The 16,699-nt window shown below is 36.0% G+C and overlaps 1 protein-coding gene across 5 annotated transcripts in view; it reads left to right on the forward strand.

The window, feature by feature from the left end:
• Nucleotides 1–16,699, forward strand: part of JAKMIP1 (janus kinase and microtubule interacting protein 1) — a 209,735-nt gene that overhangs the window by 131,648 nt on the left and 61,388 nt on the right. For all 5 annotated transcript variants that reach the window (XM_023506113.2, XM_031942708.1, XM_031942709.1 and 2 more), the window contains 3 exons: nt 1,882–2,028; nt 2,529–2,669; nt 4,725–4,781. In XM_023506113.2, the coding sequence (XP_023361881.2) occupies nt 1,882–2,028; nt 2,529–2,669; nt 4,725–4,781 (345 nt within the window). The remainder of the gene's footprint in view (nt 1–1,881; nt 2,029–2,528; nt 2,670–4,724; nt 4,782–16,699) is intronic.

Genomic DNA, 16,699 nt, shown 5'->3' on the forward strand with positions numbered 1-16,699 from the left:
GTGATCTTGGCCAAGTCACCAAACTTCAGTTTCCTTATCTGTAAAATGCGGAAGTGAAACTAGTATAGATGACATCTAAATTTCTTTTTGACCCAAAATTAGTGCTAAGACGTTATGAGAAAATGTCTTTCCAATGAACTCAACCATTGAAATGATACTCTCCATTTGTATGAAGATTTTTACCCTAACAAAGCATTTGATTGTTACAACAGATAGATGAAATGGGGGATTATTACTTTTATTTTGTTTAATTGATGTGGAAACTGAAACTCCTAAGAGTTAGATGATTTTTTCAGGTTTTTAGAGGTTGTTAAGTGAAAAACATACAATCAGATTTTCACACTTCCTTATCCATGATTTAGAACATTTTTAATGTTAGAAACATTGTTTTAAACATTTCTTCTATCAGAGCTTCCTGGGGCACTTTTAAAGGCTTCTTTTTAGAGAAATACTACTTTGGACAGAACTGAGAGGCTTTAAGGGAAAGACAGAGGGAATTAGATATGTGTAGTGTCTGGAAATGGAACAGTAAATGTATGTTTATTTTTGTTGAGTAATTTCTTATGAGTCAGATACTCACATATTTTTCCCTCTGTGCTCTCTCTCTCCTTCCCCTCCTCTTTTCTCTCTCTTCTCTTTCTCTATCTCTCTTTTTGTTTTTCTCCCCCTTTTATCTTCCTCCTTTTTTCTCCCTCTCTCTCCTCACCTCTCTCCCTTTCTCTCCTTTCTCTTTCACATTTATCATCTCTCCCCACCTCCAGCTGATTCCAAACCATTACTTAAGTATAAGTACTTTTTGATGACAACTGGAAGATAGAAATATGATTTCATGTCATCATATTCAGTTGGTTTCTAAATGTAATTCTCAATATTCAGATAGAGACAGCTGCTCTAAGGTAGATAAAGGATCAGCTTTTAGAATAATAGAGATCCAGGGTTTTATCTCTGACACATACTAGCTTTTTGGGCAGATCATTTCATTTTAAACTTCCTCACACAACTTTTTAAAGATCATAAGCTGAAAATGAGTTATTTATCTGCAGAGGTGGAAGGTGTTTCTCCACTGAAATTCCTGACACTGATAAAACAACATGGACATTTGAGTCAGAATCCCTCCATACACACACACACCCCACCACCACCCACACATATGCACATCAAAAAATAAGAAAAAGGAGGGGGCAGCTAGTTGGTGTAGTGGATAAAGCACCAGCCCTCAAGTCAGGAAGACATGAGTTCAAATCTGGCTTCAGACACAACACTTCCTGGCTGTGTGACCCTGGGCAAGTCACTTAACCCTAATTGCCTCAGCAAAAATAATAATAAGAAGTGACTCAGGCTTTCAGGAAATAAAAAAACAAAATGAAATTTTAAAATTTCATTTACTGATAGGATCAGAGAGAAAAAGACAGAGAGATGGAGAGAGAGGAACAGAGAAAGAGGGACACAGAGGAATGCAGAGACAGGAAGAATGGAGAGGGAGAGGGGAGGAGAGAGACAAAGGACACAAGTAAAGTTAAGTGGGGCAAAATCCCATAGATCTTATTCTTTCATGTATAGCAGACATTATTTCTCATTTTTGCTTGGTTTGCTCAGATGTCTAGAATATGGTGCTAATGGAACCCAAATCATAGATTCAGTTTATTGTTTAGGTCCTTGTGATTTGTACATGGTTTTGGACTAGCTGAATGATTATACAAGTCACTGTTTCTGGGCCTTGATGTCATTCCTTATAAAATGAGTATGTAGAGCTAGACAATTGAGATGTAGAGCTACATCTCAATCTATATGAATCTTTTAGTATTTCTTTTCAAAAGCCTCTCAGCCCACATCTTTAGGACTTAAATTTATTTGGTGATTTCTCTCCCTTTACAACTCTAGTTGAAACGTTCTCGTGAAACAGAAGTTCAGCTGAAGCCTTTGGTTGAAAAAAATAAGAGAATGATGAAGAAAAATGATGACTTGTTGCAAAGTATACAAAGGATGGAAGAAAAAATCAAGAATCTCACAAGGGAAAATGTAGAAATGGTAAGTCCTTCACAGCATGTGGATTATTGCATTTTAACAACTATGTAAGGAGAATAATGGATACAAGGTGGAATAGACAGTCTTAAATACATGATTTCAAATCCCATCCCAACCCTTCCTATTTGTATAACTATGGGAAATTTACTATGCTTGTCTGATCTTCAGATAACTCTTAAGACTATAATTTATAGACAGGTTGTGTTCATCATTACTGAAAAGAGTTTAATGTGTTGGCAACTCAAATATACAAGATGTATGTTGTTATGCATTCCTTATCTCCCATAATTTGCCAGGCTGCCTTGAGGAAACACTCGCTCAAGAAGACTGTCACAAATACTTTTTTTTTTTTTTTTAAGACACAAAGATAATGGCCCTATTGAACTCCAACCATTCTGGAGACTTGTTGAGGTGAAATGAAAATCTGTACTGAAAGGTGGTACCATCATGTCAAAAAGTTAAATCTGGTTCAATTTATAATTTCTCCATTTTTTTTTCCCCAGAAAGAAAAGTTGTCTGCCCAGGCCTCTTTGAAACGTCACACTTCCTTGAATGATCTCAGCCTTACCCGGGATGAACAAGAAATTGAGTTCTTGAGACTTCAGGTTATGGAGCAGCAGCTAGTGATCGACGATCTCTCCATGGTACTGACCCCAAAGCTGTTTCTTTGCAGAGGGATGGAAGAGCTTTCAGATTTGGAATGGAATGCGCTAGTAGTGTGGTTCTTAAACTTCTTTTTTGGTCTCAAGATCTTTTTATGTTCTTAAAAATTATTAATGACCTTCCCCTTACAAGAGCTTTCATTTAAGTGGGTTATAGCTGTTGACATTTACTGCATTAGGAAATAACCTTTTATTGTCATAAAGGTAGTTTTGACCTTGTGGATTTCTTAAAAGGTCCTTGAGGACATCCTGGGGTCCCTGATCCCCAGCTTGAGAACAGTTGTGTTGATAGGAAGTGAAAGTAAAACACTAATCTCTGTGCTATATCCTATTTTTAGGAACCAGTGAAATCAGATCATTTAAGGAGATGCATTTTTTCTTTGATTTTTCATAAAATTCATACTAAATTGAGAATTGCAATGAATAATCATTTCATGATAGAGGCAGTGTGGCTTTGAAGTCATGAAGATGTGAAGATATCAGGTCAAAGTATCACCTTTGACATTTCCTGAATGTGTCACCCTGTCTCTTTTAGTGAGTTGTAGGAGTCTGCTGTGTGAAGCTGAAGTTTCTTAGTGCTACTGAAGGTAGTTTTGCATAGAAGGCTAGCAAACTGAACTCAGAGTTAGGAAGAACCGAGTTCAAATCCTTTCTCAGAAACTTGCTGAGCTATATGATCCTGGGCAAATTACTCAGCTTCTCCTAGTTTCAGTTTTTCACCTGTAAAATGGGGATAATAATAAGACAATCCCTTGTAGGCTTGCTGTGATGATAAAAAGAAGTAATGCATATAAATTTCTTTTCAAGTCTTATAAAGTGTTAGATATTATGATTAAAATAGAAATGTGAGACATTCTTTAAAAAAAAAGAACACAAATGCTTCTGTAATGCTTTTTTTTAAATTAAAGCTTTTTTGTTTTCAAAATATATACATGGATAATTTTTAGCATTCACCCTTGCAAAATCTTGTGTCCTAAACTTTTCCCTCCCTTTCCCCCACCCCACTCCTAGATGGTAAGAAATCCATTATATGTTAAAAATCCTCAATTCTTCCATTCTGTATTGCTTTTTAATCTTGAATATTTCAGGGTCCTACTTCATACCGAGGATTTTTTATCTTCTTTTTTTTCTTCCAGGCAGATTCTTGAATGTTCACTGAGCAACTATGTATTTCCTAGTGTTTTGTCCTTAGAAGATAAATAGCTTTGACTTAGTGTGGGTGTGAGTGTCTCATTTAGTCTTGCTGCCACACACAGAGGCCCCTGTGTATTTTTGGCCTTGTAAAAATAAATCTGACACCATGCAAAAGAACATTTATCTTCAAGACATCTATGGGGACCCTCAAGCCAAAATTATTAAAACATTATTGTTTTCCTGTCAGGAATTATGTTTTGGATGGAGGCTTTTTCATAAATGAATTTTTAAAGAGATTATGGGAAAAAAAGGCAATCCTAGCTGTCAAAATTTTATTTATTGATCACATTTTATGTTTCAAATTTCTATTCTTTATTTTAAAGCTTTTTTTTTTCTTTTTAAATTTTGAGTTCCAGATCCCCTCCCTCTCTTCCACTTCCCACACCGAGAAGGCAAACACTATATCAATCACATATGTGGAATCATGTAAGACATGTTAATCTACCAAAATTTTATTTTATTTTATTTTTTTACTTTTGGGGAGGGGGGCAAGGCAGTTGGGGTTAAGTGACTTGCCTAGGATCACACAGCTAGTAAGTGTTAAGCATCTGAGGCCAGGTTTGAGCTCAAGTCCTCCTGACTCCAGGGCCAGTCATCCATCCACTGAATCATCTAGGTGCCCACTACCAACATTTTATATAAGTCTGTGTGGCAAAGTCACAGTATAATTTTGCTGGATATTCTGAGAGAGATGAAAACATTTGTGTGAGTCTAGAAAATAGTGAAACGAAACATAACAGTGCTTTGAAGCTGGAGTTGCCTCAAGGCAAATCAGTGAGTTTTTTTTTCTTTTGCCTTGTTTAATTCAAGTTTTAAAAAATGGCTTCTTTTATTTCCTTCTAGGAAAGAGAACGTTTATTGCGCTTGAAGAGACACAAAAGACTGCCCAAACTGCCAAAGGTGAGATAGCCCAGGACTTGGCCATCAGCTGGTGGGCTCAGTCCTGAAATGCACACTCCTGGGCTGTGGGGTACGTGCTGAAGCTGCGCTCATGTTCTGGCCCTGTATGGTTGACAGAAGCAAAAAGAAAAGGGTATTTGTGTTTAGAGACATATCGTGCAGCGGGGAGCACTACAAGGAGCAAGGGGTAAGCTTCATAAGACCCTTTAGATCCGAGCCAAGAAAAGTTTATCACTATAAGGTGGCTACCTTGGAGGAAACCATAAAACCCAGTTCAGGCCAGCAGCTCCAAAGCTGATGGAATGGGGTGCAGAGGAGGCTAGGAAGGAGCAGCATGGGGAGGGGACAGAAAGCAATGTAGAGTGAAAAGCACGCATTGTCCTCAGATTATTAATTTGCCTGGCTAGTAATCTGTATCAGACAAAGACGGCTTCTTTGGGAGGTGGGCAAGCTGGCTTGATCGAATGGCATATTGATATTGGAATCCTATCTACACTCCCTCATCACTCAGCTATATCTTTACCACTATAGATACAGACACATAAATTCTCATGAGAGAGAAAATATTAAAATTTATTCAATTAATGGCTTTTGATTTAAAATTTATTGTCTTTGCTAAGGGCATATTACAGACATAGCTATTCTCAGTCTTTGGGGTTTCTTAGAGAGTTGTTTTGGTTAGTCTCATGTTGGAGCTCAATTGCTGCCTTCAGTTTTATGACAGCTATAAATTGATTAAATAGAAATTATTATGTCTTTATGCTATAAAAGAAATGGAATAGTCTTAGAAGAGGCCCAATGGACCAAATAAGCTAGTTTCTGCATTTTTTTCAGACAATTCTGGAGCTTCCAAGATATCAGAAAGAAGCATAAATTATTTTGCCATATTATGTGACCCATTTGTTATTATTTATTGATGGAAAGTCTTAATTAAATTTATATTTTTAAGTCTCAGGGCATGTAAATTTAAATCCTGAACTTAAATCATTGATATTTCAAAGTGATTAATAATTGTATTCATTCAGTTTTATGCCATGAAATTGGATAGCCAGTACAAGATCCACTATCTCTTAGAAATAAAAGCTGGGGAGGGGGGAGGTGGTCATAGTGGAAGGGAGATAGAATTCCTGTGGAAAATACTGTCTTTCCATTTTCCTGAAGCTTTTCTCTTAACAATCGAGTCTCAGCTGACAGAACACTGTGTAGTATCCAAGGCACTCTCGGGTTCTTATCTTACAAGGCTTTCTTGTTAGACTAAAGTTAGCACTTGGAAGCTCCTAAGCCAGCAAGATGCTTGGATAGCCTCTCAAGGAAGCACAAGCCCCTTCCACTCTCTTGTTTCATAAGCCTTTGTGGCCAGATAGGATGCTTCAAGGGTGCCTAGTGAAGTTTTGGGTTGACGTTCTTGGGATATCGCACAGAGGCTCATGCTGGAGCCAGAATCCTTAGTCTTATTTCTGTCCCTCTGGTAGTTTGGTGAAACCCATAGACCTTTTCACAGTATAACATTTTGAAATGTATAAAATAAAATGCATAATATTACGGTGTAAGCCAATCATATGAAAATACCACTTTGTAAACATTAAGTTCTTGCATACAAGATCAAGAACACCTATCTTTAGGTCATTTGTAAAATCTGTTTCATGAAAATAAAATCAAGACACAAGAAAACAGTTCATGTTGGGCAGTGTTTCTAGTTTTATGAGAACTATATTTAATAATCATTGGTCTGTTTTTGTACTCTAAAGCACCAATTGAAAGTTGTTGATTGAAAGAAACAAATTTGTGTTATTTAATCTTAATGAAGCTCTCGTGGCTGCATGGCAATGGTTGGTCAGTTGTTTTCAGTCATGTGTGATTTTTCATGATCCAATTTAGGGTTTTCATGGAAAACCTTAGAATGGTTTGCTATTTTCTTCTCCAGTTCATTTGACAGATGAGAAAATTGAGACAAATAGGGATAAGCGATTTATCTAGGGTGACACAGCTAGCAAGTGTCCACGACTGGATTCGAATTCAGGTCTTCCTGACTTCCTGTCTGGTGCTCTATCCAGTGCACCATCTAGCTGCTCCTAGCAATGGTGGCCATCATCCCTAATTGACTCTGATACATTGTTCATGATATGTCTTCTAAATTTCCACTTATGCTCTTAAGCCCCACCCTCAAGTCCTTCTCTCTTGTCCTATGAATGAGCCTTCTAGTTTTCTTTTTTTTTTTTTTTTTTTTATTTAATAGCCTTTAATTTACAGGATATATATACATGGGTAACTTTACAGCATTAACAATTGCCAAACCTCTTGTTCAATTTTCACCTCTTACCCCACCCCCCCCTCCCTAAATGGCAGGATGATAGATGTTAAATATATTAAAATATAACTTAGATACACAATAAGTATACATGACCACAACATTATTTTGCTGTACAAAAGAATCAGACTCTGAATTATTGTACAATTAGCTTGTGAAGGAAATCAAAGATGCAGGTGTGCATAAATATAGGGACTGGAATTCAATGTAGTGGTTTTAGTCATCTCCAGAGTTCTTTTCTAGGTATAAGCTAGTTCAGTTCATTACTGCTCCATTAGAAATGATTTGGTTGATCTCGTTGCTGAGGATGGCCTGATCCATCAGGACTGGTCATCATCTAGTATTGTTGTTGAAGTATATAATGATCTTTGGTCCTGCTCATTTCACTTAGCATCAGTTCGTGTAAGTCTCTCCAGGCCTTTCTGAAATCATCCTGTTGGTCATTTCTTACAGAACAGTAATATTCCATAATTTTCATATACCACAATTTATTCAGCCATTCTCAACTGATGGACATCCATTCAGTTTCAGTTTCTAGCCACTACAAAAGGGCTGCACAAACATTCGTGCACATACAGGTCCCTTTCCCTTCTTTATAATCTCTTTGGGATATAATCCCAGTAGTAACACTACTGGATCAAAGGGTATGCACAGTTGATAACTTTTGAGCATAGTTCCAAACTACTCTCAAAATGGTTGGATTCGTTCACAACTCCACCAACAATGAATCAATGTCCCAGTTTTCCCACATCCCCTCCAACAATCATCATTATTTTTTCCTGTCATCTTAGCCAATCTGACAGGTGTGTAGTAGTATCTTAGAGGTTGTCTTAATTTGCATTTCTCTGATTAATAATGACTTGGAGCATCTTTTCATATGACTAGAAATATTTTCAATTTCTTCATCTGAGAATTGTCTGTTCATATCCTTTGACCATTTTCAATTGGAGAATGGCTTGATTTTTATAAATTAGAGTTAATTCTCTATATATTTTGGAAATGAGGCCTTTATCAGAACCTTTGACTGTAAAAATATTTTCCCAGTTTATTGCTTCCTTCTAATCTTGTCTGCATTAGTTTTGTTTGTACAAAAACTTTTCAGTTTAGTATAATCAAATTTTCTATTTTGTGATCAGTAATGATCTCTAGTTCTGCTTTAGTCATAAAACCTTCCCCTTCCACAGGTCTGAAGTAAACTATCTATGTTCCTCTAATTTATTAATAATTTCATTCTTTATGCCTAGGTCATGAACCCATTTTGACCTTATCTTGGTGTACGGCGTTAAGTATGGATCAATGCCTAGTTTCTGCCATATTAGTTTCAATTTTCCCAGCAATTTTATCAAACAGTAAGTTCTTATCCCAAAAGCTGGGATCTTTGGGTTTGTCAAAGACTAGGTTGCTATATTTGTTGACTGTTTTATCCCTTGAACCTAATCTATTCCACTGATCAACTAATCTATTCCTTAGCCAATACCAAATAGTTTTGGTAACTGCTGCTCTATAGTATAGTTTTAGATCTGGTACAGCTAAGCCACCATCATTTGATTTTTTTTTCATTAATTCCTTAAATTCTTGACCTTTTGTTTTCCATATGAACTTTGTTGTTATTTTTTCTAGGTCATTAAAATAGTTTTTTGGGAGTCTGATTGGTATAGCGCTAAATAAATAGATTAGTTTAGGTAATATTGTCATCTTTATTATATTTGCTCGAGCCTTCTAGTTTTCTAGCAAGACGGACCCCAGCATGGAGAAAGTCTGTCATTGCCCTATTTTCATTGCTGATGTGAGCTCCTTTTGGCCAAGGGTTCCATTTCATTTTATCTTTGTAGCCCTAAAACTAGTGTAGACAGATCGTAGGTTGTAGACAGATCCATTAGAGTTGAACCCTGATTTTGCCTACTGTGCATCACACAAGAATACTTAGAGTTTGGTACTTTGTCAGGACTAGGAGGCCATCATGTGTTTATTCTGCTCACTGCATCCTAAGACTTGCTCAGAATAGATCTATCTGCTCAGTGTTTTAGATCCTGCCTGCCCATCTGTGAGTGCTTTGTGACCAGTGCAACACTCTGTCTAGACATCTACTGTGACCACCTGTTTTCTGAGCATCAGTGTCAGCCTAAGTGACATGCTGTGACCTGTTCTTGCCCATTGTAATGGAGGAACAGTGAGCAGTGGAGGTGCTGTACCATCGTGTGTCTTCCCAAGTCTCTTTGGGCAGTATGGACGTTTGATTTTTTGAATTGTACTATTCTCTGACTGCTAAACAGCAGGCAGCAGCAAGAAATATTGATCTTGTAAAATTATTTCTTTTCTTTATAATGTTATATATAAATTGTTCCCCTCCCAGTTTTGCTTGTTCACTCTTCACTAGTTCATTTAGATCTGTTTTTTTCAGCATCTTCCTATTTCATCTCTCTTATGGTACAATAATTTTAAATTATATTCATATGGCAGAAATTATTTAGCCATTAACCAATTTTCATTGTTGCTTTTTTGAATCATTTCTGACTCTTTATGACCCGTTTGTGCTTTTCTTGACAAAGACACCAGAGTAGGTTTTTTGGTTTGTTTGTTTTTGCCATTTCCTTCTCCAGCTCATTTGACAAATAACTATTTGAGGCAGACAGTGTTAAGTGACTTACCAAGGATCACACAGCTAGTGAGTGTCTGAGGCTGGATTTGAACTTGGGAAGATGAGTCTTCCTGGTTCTAAGTCCAATGGTCCCTCCATTGTGCCAATGACCTGCTTCTATTGCATAATAGATACATACTATGATAGTGTGCAGAGTTTTTTGCTACTATAAAAAAGAGTTGCTATGCATTGTCATATTATGAAATCTGTAGAATTCTCCCAGAAATCCTTGCCCCGCAGGCCAAACCTTACGATAAGCTCCAGACTTTACTGTTCTTCAGAGCCACAACTGGCTCTGAAGAACTGGCCCCATTCCAGAATATAAACTAGGAAATGCAGTTCACAAATCAAGCATCTTCCTTGTTTATTCTGAGGTGAAACCCATTTCTGAATCACGCTTCCTTTAATTCAGTCAAGGCTTATTGATCATACATTCTCCACACCTTTGAGCGAAGTATCTTGAAGGATACAAAGATTCCCCATCAAACTTAAAGCGTTAAGAAGATAAGAAAAGATAGTGATACTGTTACTGCTGCTGCTCACTCACATCTTAAATCATGTCACATAGATATGATTTAGTTAAATCCACAGAGCCCTGCAACATAGTTATAAAAACATCACCACCCTTCTTTTATTTGTTTCCAAATCATTTGTTTATATATTCATATATATATTTAAAATTGATAATTTTGTTTTAATATAGCAAACTCTTTGATTTGGCATTTATAAGAAATAATGAAACAAACCATTTATACATTCTCGCATATACATTTGTACATTCGGAGATACGTTCTCTGAATTTCAAGTTGAATCAGTTCAACAAGCATTTCTTAAGTACATACTTTATGCCAGACACTATATTAGGGCAAGGCTATCAATCGATCAATAAATTAATAAGCATTTATTATTTCTTCCTGGCCAGGCACCATGCTAAATGTCAGAATACAGAAACTAAAATGAATTGATCCCTGATCAGGAGAAGTGATTGTATTCTGACATGAGATAAATGGTTGGACGATTTTGAAATTATGGGGACAGCAGCCCCCATAGTTATCGATAATTACAAAAAGCAGCAGGGAATCCCTTACCTTTGGCTGTATGATACTAACATTGATGATTGTCTTTGACCAGTTTTGTTGCCATTGCATGTGGGATTTGACTATATTGCTGTAGTATATTCTTCTTCTGTCTACTCGAGATCATTTTCTGTGAGTCTTCTTCATTTCTCTGAATTTTTCATGTTCATCATTCCTTAAGAAGCAATAATATTCCACCTAAAATAAAGATTTAGAGGAAACTTGAAGGTCAGCTAGTCCAATTCTCTTATTTTGAAAAATGTTTGCATTACTTAATTATAAATTTAAACTTTTATATTAATTATATATTAACTTAATTATTATTTTCTTACAATATACATTTTATTAAATACTTCCCAAAACACTTAATTTTTTAATATTCAATTTGAAAACATTGAATTACAGATTTTCTCCTTCCTCCCAGCTTTCCTCAGCCCTCAAGAAGGCAAGCAAAACAAAGCAATTACACATGTGAAGTCCTGCAAAGCATATTTCTATATTAACTGTGTCACAAAGAAAAAGACAAAGAAAAATATTTTAAAATCAAATCCCCTTATTTTGGGGATAAGCAACCTGAGGTCCAGAGAGGAAAACTCATGTGCTCATTGTCAGAATGACAGTGAGTAGGAACCTAGGACCACTCAGTGAAATTTCCTGAGAGAAAAATGCAACTCCAACGAGGGAAGGACTTGCCTTCAGAGTTGACCCAGAATGAGATTAACTGTTTCAAGAAATAGTTCATTGCCTTTAACTAGATGAGTTCAAGCCCATACTAAAAACCACCCCTTAGGGAGTGACTCTGGAGTCTAAAGATCTGGAATGAAATCCTAGTCTGCCAATTGGTAGCTGGATGAGCTTGGACAGTTCATTTTTTTTTCTCTACATGTCAGTATCCTTCTAATATCTGGAGAGTGTGGGACTACATGGTCACTGGTCTCTTTTCCAGAAGCTCCCAAGATCCTTCAATAATTTTCAAGTGAAGTTCTCCATTTCTTCTTAATGGGGATCACCAGAGACTTGGAAATAGTTTTTGTTTGTTTATTTATTTGGTTTTGACTTAGTGTTTTATGATTTTAAAGAGTTACTTAAAGATATCACTTCTCCTTTGAACAGCATTTGTTCTTCAATTTATAATCATAATGAGTTTTCTGGGTCCCTGAGGGGCTGTGACTTGGTTAAGGTAACACATAGCAGAATGTGTCAAAGATGGTCCTTGTACTCAGATAATCATGACTACAAAGTCATATCCTTATTCATTACCCCTCAGTGATTCTGTTACTTTTAAGAACAGTTATTTTCTCTTCTAAGATTTGTTTACTTAAGGGCCTGCCTGAAGTCAAACAGGCTGAAAAAGTTCTAGTTTTTTCACTAAAAAAAGAATTTTACAGTGAAACATGTTTTAAAATCACCCTGAAAATCTCCTCCCGCCCCTTGTCCCCATCTACTGTCATATCAATAAATAAGTAAACAAAACCCTTCATTTTTCCTTCAGTATCTAATGGAGTCAGAGCACCCCAAGCAGGTTACTGTTGCTAGCGCGGCTCCCGATGGTACCCATCTGTAATTCCCACAGGGAGGTTTCGGGGCATGGAACATTATTGCTGACAACTCGTTCAGCTCTTTGTGAGATGAAGGTTGTGGAGGTCAGAGCCCTCCATGTGAAAAGGCACCTAACAGAAAAACCCTTGCAGCAGATGAGCCTGGATGTTCCTCTTTATGAGTCTTGCCAGCAGCAAAAGTGCACAAACTGACTAATTGCACACCAACTGGACTCCATGAGCAAGCATCTTTTTCTGACTTAAGTGTGCCTGCAGCTTTTGCATCAGTTCCCAGAACTTTAGAGTGAAGCACTAAGCAAGCAAAATTGCAAGGGATGCATATTATATGATAAAGATATAATGATAAGGAACTGGGGGACAGACTGGAGTTGTGGAGTTTCTTCTAAAGCGATCGTGAAAAAAATCAAAAGATTCAGTCCAATTATGTGGCTTTTAGAAAAGAGCATATGCTAAATTAACACATACCTTGCAGACAACTTGCACTATGGAATACATCCTATTTGTATTATACTTCTCATTTTTCCTCTGTCTGTGTGCCCTGGTGTGTCTCTATTTTTCTGGTTGCCAAGAAATGACCTATAAACACGAAGGTAAGAAGCTGTCCGTGGATGGCTGGTGTCGGGGTGCCGGTGCTGCCTGGTGGGTTTCAGTGAAATGAGATTGATATGATGTGGCAGCTTTTCCCATTAAGACAGATTTGGTTAATACGGGACGCACAAAAGGAAAGGGATCACAAATGGGCTCCATAGAAATGAAGAAAGTTTATTGTTCACGTGCTGGACGTCTGCTCTTTGTTCATTTACTGTGCTAAGAATTTTTACATTGGGATGTGTCAGGCGTGGATGGTGAGAGAAAACATCCTTTAAGCTGTTGATTTTTTTTTCTTACTAATGTAGATTTTTAAAAACAGGACAAATCTAGGACAAGACAGTGATGTATGGCTTGAAATGACATCATTCTTAATACTGTAGGGAAGGCCTCATGATGTATTTATGAAGGTCAGAGCAGAGATACTTACTGAATGGAGCTAGAATGGGTTTAAAGTTCAAAAAGCATAATTTAGATGTTCAAACATGTTTTAAGGCCATTTTTTCTTTCCCTCTCAAAAAGTTGTTTGCCTTTGTAAAGAGGATTTTTCCTGAGGAGATGTTTTCTTTCAATTTTAATGTACATAATTTATTTTTAGAATATCAAAGTGAGCTAAAAGTTATCTTGCCGTTGAAGGGCATTGAAGAGTATTGTAATATGTTTAATTCCTCTAAATGATCAAAGGAGATCACTACATTTATATTTCAGCTTTCTTTGTAAGAAGAACACTGAAATCTGGGTCATAGAGTTTGATTTCAAGTCCTGGCTCTGCTGCTTAATGCCTGTATGACCTTATATAAATTCCCCAGACTCTCTGATTCCCATTGTCCACATCTGTATAATTGGACTAACTGGGCCTTGGTCCCTTTAAGATGCAAATTCCATGAATAGCTATTTGGTGTCAAGTCAGTTTGCTTTGGCCCTATTTCCCTTTCTGCAAAAAAAAGGTATCCCTTCTAGCTCGTAATTCTCTAAGCCTAGGAAAAATCGGGGTTTTCACTCTGTAAAGAGTCAGTTGCAAATATTTATTTTATAATAATATCCAAATATAATTTATGAAAATGATTATTAACATGTAATTTTTATTAAAACTATATATATATGGATATTATATATTTATTTCATATTATTAGGTGCCTGGAAAAGAGTTCATTTTTGTTAAGTACAGGACAAACAATTGAAGGCCTATTATTTTAATTAATATCAAATCTTTAAAATGTATGAGCACATGCTGTATGAACATATTTCCCTTTATTTATAGTTATATATGTATAAATAATATACACACAGAAACACAATATACATGTATTTGTGTGTGTGCATATATATACAAACATGTATCTATACATATGTATGTTTTGTCTACATGCATATACATATACACATTTAAATCTGCATTTCTTAGTCCTAGAAGTTAAAAATAGTAGCTTTTACTTCTTGGTAATTGAGTACTTAACCTTTCACACCCAGAAGGGTTGATAGAGGTATAATTGATGGTTATGAGGGGAGCCAACATGCAGTAATGGGTTGGAAAGTGTGTTCCTTGACAATGATTCATAAGGTTGTCATTAATGAATGTAGCTACCCTAGTGCAGCATGACAACCAGTCAGTGGAACAACAAACAGGGAACGGTCCTTTGAGACATGGCAATTAGTGGTGTTTACAAGAAATAAAGTACCCATAGCATTTCAGCGCCAAAAAAATGATGCTACATTCCAAGGTTATGCAATTTGAGTAAAAATATTGATTTTATTAATATGTGATGGTTGAATTACCAGTTTTATTCTATAACATGTCACTGTTTTAAATTCATATAAATTGCAATTTATTATTGCATGTTAGTATTTTGCAATCAGTGATAAAGAAAATTTTGTCCTCATTTGAAAAGTCTATTTTACATATGAAAATATTTTCATGGTTTGGATATATTTGAAACCCATTTGATTTTTTCTTATTTTCATAAAAAGCTTATTGTGTATATATACATATCTACAGCTTTTCTTTCTAAAGAAGATTTTTTAAAAAGATTTTTAAAATTGGCATTATGTATCCATCAGGGGAACCAGATCCCTCTTTTTATTATACACTCTTGAAAATAGGGGAGGATGGAAGAATTGATTGTGTCTTAAGCCCATCAGTAGAAGATGCATTCACTAGAATGTATATTCATTAGCTTAAATCAAATTTAAATCTTTTGATTCCCTGGAACTGATGCTGAGAATGCTATAGGATTTGCTACCTGCAGGATATATGGACACAGTTTGCTTTTTGTCTGTGAATTTTTTTCTCCTATTATAAGGAAAACAGCTTGTTTTAATTTATGACTATCATGTTCAATGCATTTCCATTATATAATCTCATAATCGCCACCCCCCACTCTCACAAATGCAGTTCCAGAGTTTATATTGTTTGCTTTGATAAAAGAAAGTCCGTATTTTGTATGTAGTGAATGTGAATAGAAATTTTGGTCTTAAGTAAATAATTAACATATTTATTGAATACAGACTATGTAGATACTGAGAGGGGCACATGGTATAATGTAGAAGATCTTTGACATGGAATCAGGAATACCTGCATTCAAATTATGCTTGAAAATAAATAGGTATTTGTACTTACTGGCTGTGTGACCCTGAAGAAGTTATTGCATATAACTGGGCTTTAATTGCCTCATCTATAAAATGAGATGATTGGACTTGATGGTCTACTGGTCCCTTCTGGCTTTACATCTGTGATCCTATTACATTGTGCTGAGTGCTGAGAATACAAAGGGTGATAAAAATGAAAAAAAACTCTACCCTCAAGGAATTTACATTCTATTTTTGAGGTATCAAATCCACATATAAGTCTATACATTATCAATAGGAAATCAATACCAGGAAATTTCAAGAAAGAGGATGCTTGCAAAGAAGATTATACTTGAGCTGTCTTAAAGATTCTCTTAATAGGGAGTGTGGGATGGCATATTCCTGGCATGAGAGGCAAATGGTGTTTCCCAGGATACTGTTGATCCTTGGACAAGAATTTTAGAATGTCAAGACTGGGAGAAATCTCAGGTTTTACAATGTTAGAGGAAAAAGTGACCTTGAAGCCTAGAATGTGGAATGTGGTAGTTAGTATGGAACATAAAATGTATAGTGTTAAAATCAAGATGGATTATATAACAGAGTCATTGAGAGACAGAAGGGCTTTTAAAATATGTAATGGCAGACATGATAGGGACCTGGAAACATGGAGTCATAGTTTTGGAAGAACCATTAGACATTATCTGATTTGAAACCTCCATTTTACACATGAGTAAGATGAGGCTCAGAGGAAAAAGCATTGACTAAGATATTGTAGCAAAATAGTAATCTATCTGGAGTGGAAACCCAGGCCTTGACTCCAGAGTCGGTGTTTTTTTTTTTTGTTTGTTTGTTTGTTTGGTTTTTTTTTTACCTTTGGGCTACTATCCAGTTTTTTGTCTCTTTGAAGACAGAAATATCTCAGCTCAGATGTCAAATAATAAATAATGTTTCAGAAGCATTTTAAATGTTATTAGTGTTTGCTTATCAAACATTTCCATTCTAGAAAAGTTCTGAGTGCCACCTGGGACCTAATGTTAGCTTAAGTTCTTGAATTCATAAGATAAAAATTGGAAATATAGAGTCCTTGATCAGAAGTGATAGATTTCCTTGTACTTGGGAACTTCAGATGGTTCCTCTTAGATAGGTCTCTTGGAAGCAGAAATGAGACCCAGACTGTTGAAGAG

Source organism: Sarcophilus harrisii, chromosome 6, assembly GCF_902635505.1.
Source record: "Sarcophilus harrisii chromosome 6, mSarHar1.11, whole genome shotgun sequence".
Lineage (NCBI taxonomy): Eukaryota > Metazoa > Chordata > Mammalia > Dasyuromorphia > Dasyuridae > Sarcophilus > Sarcophilus harrisii.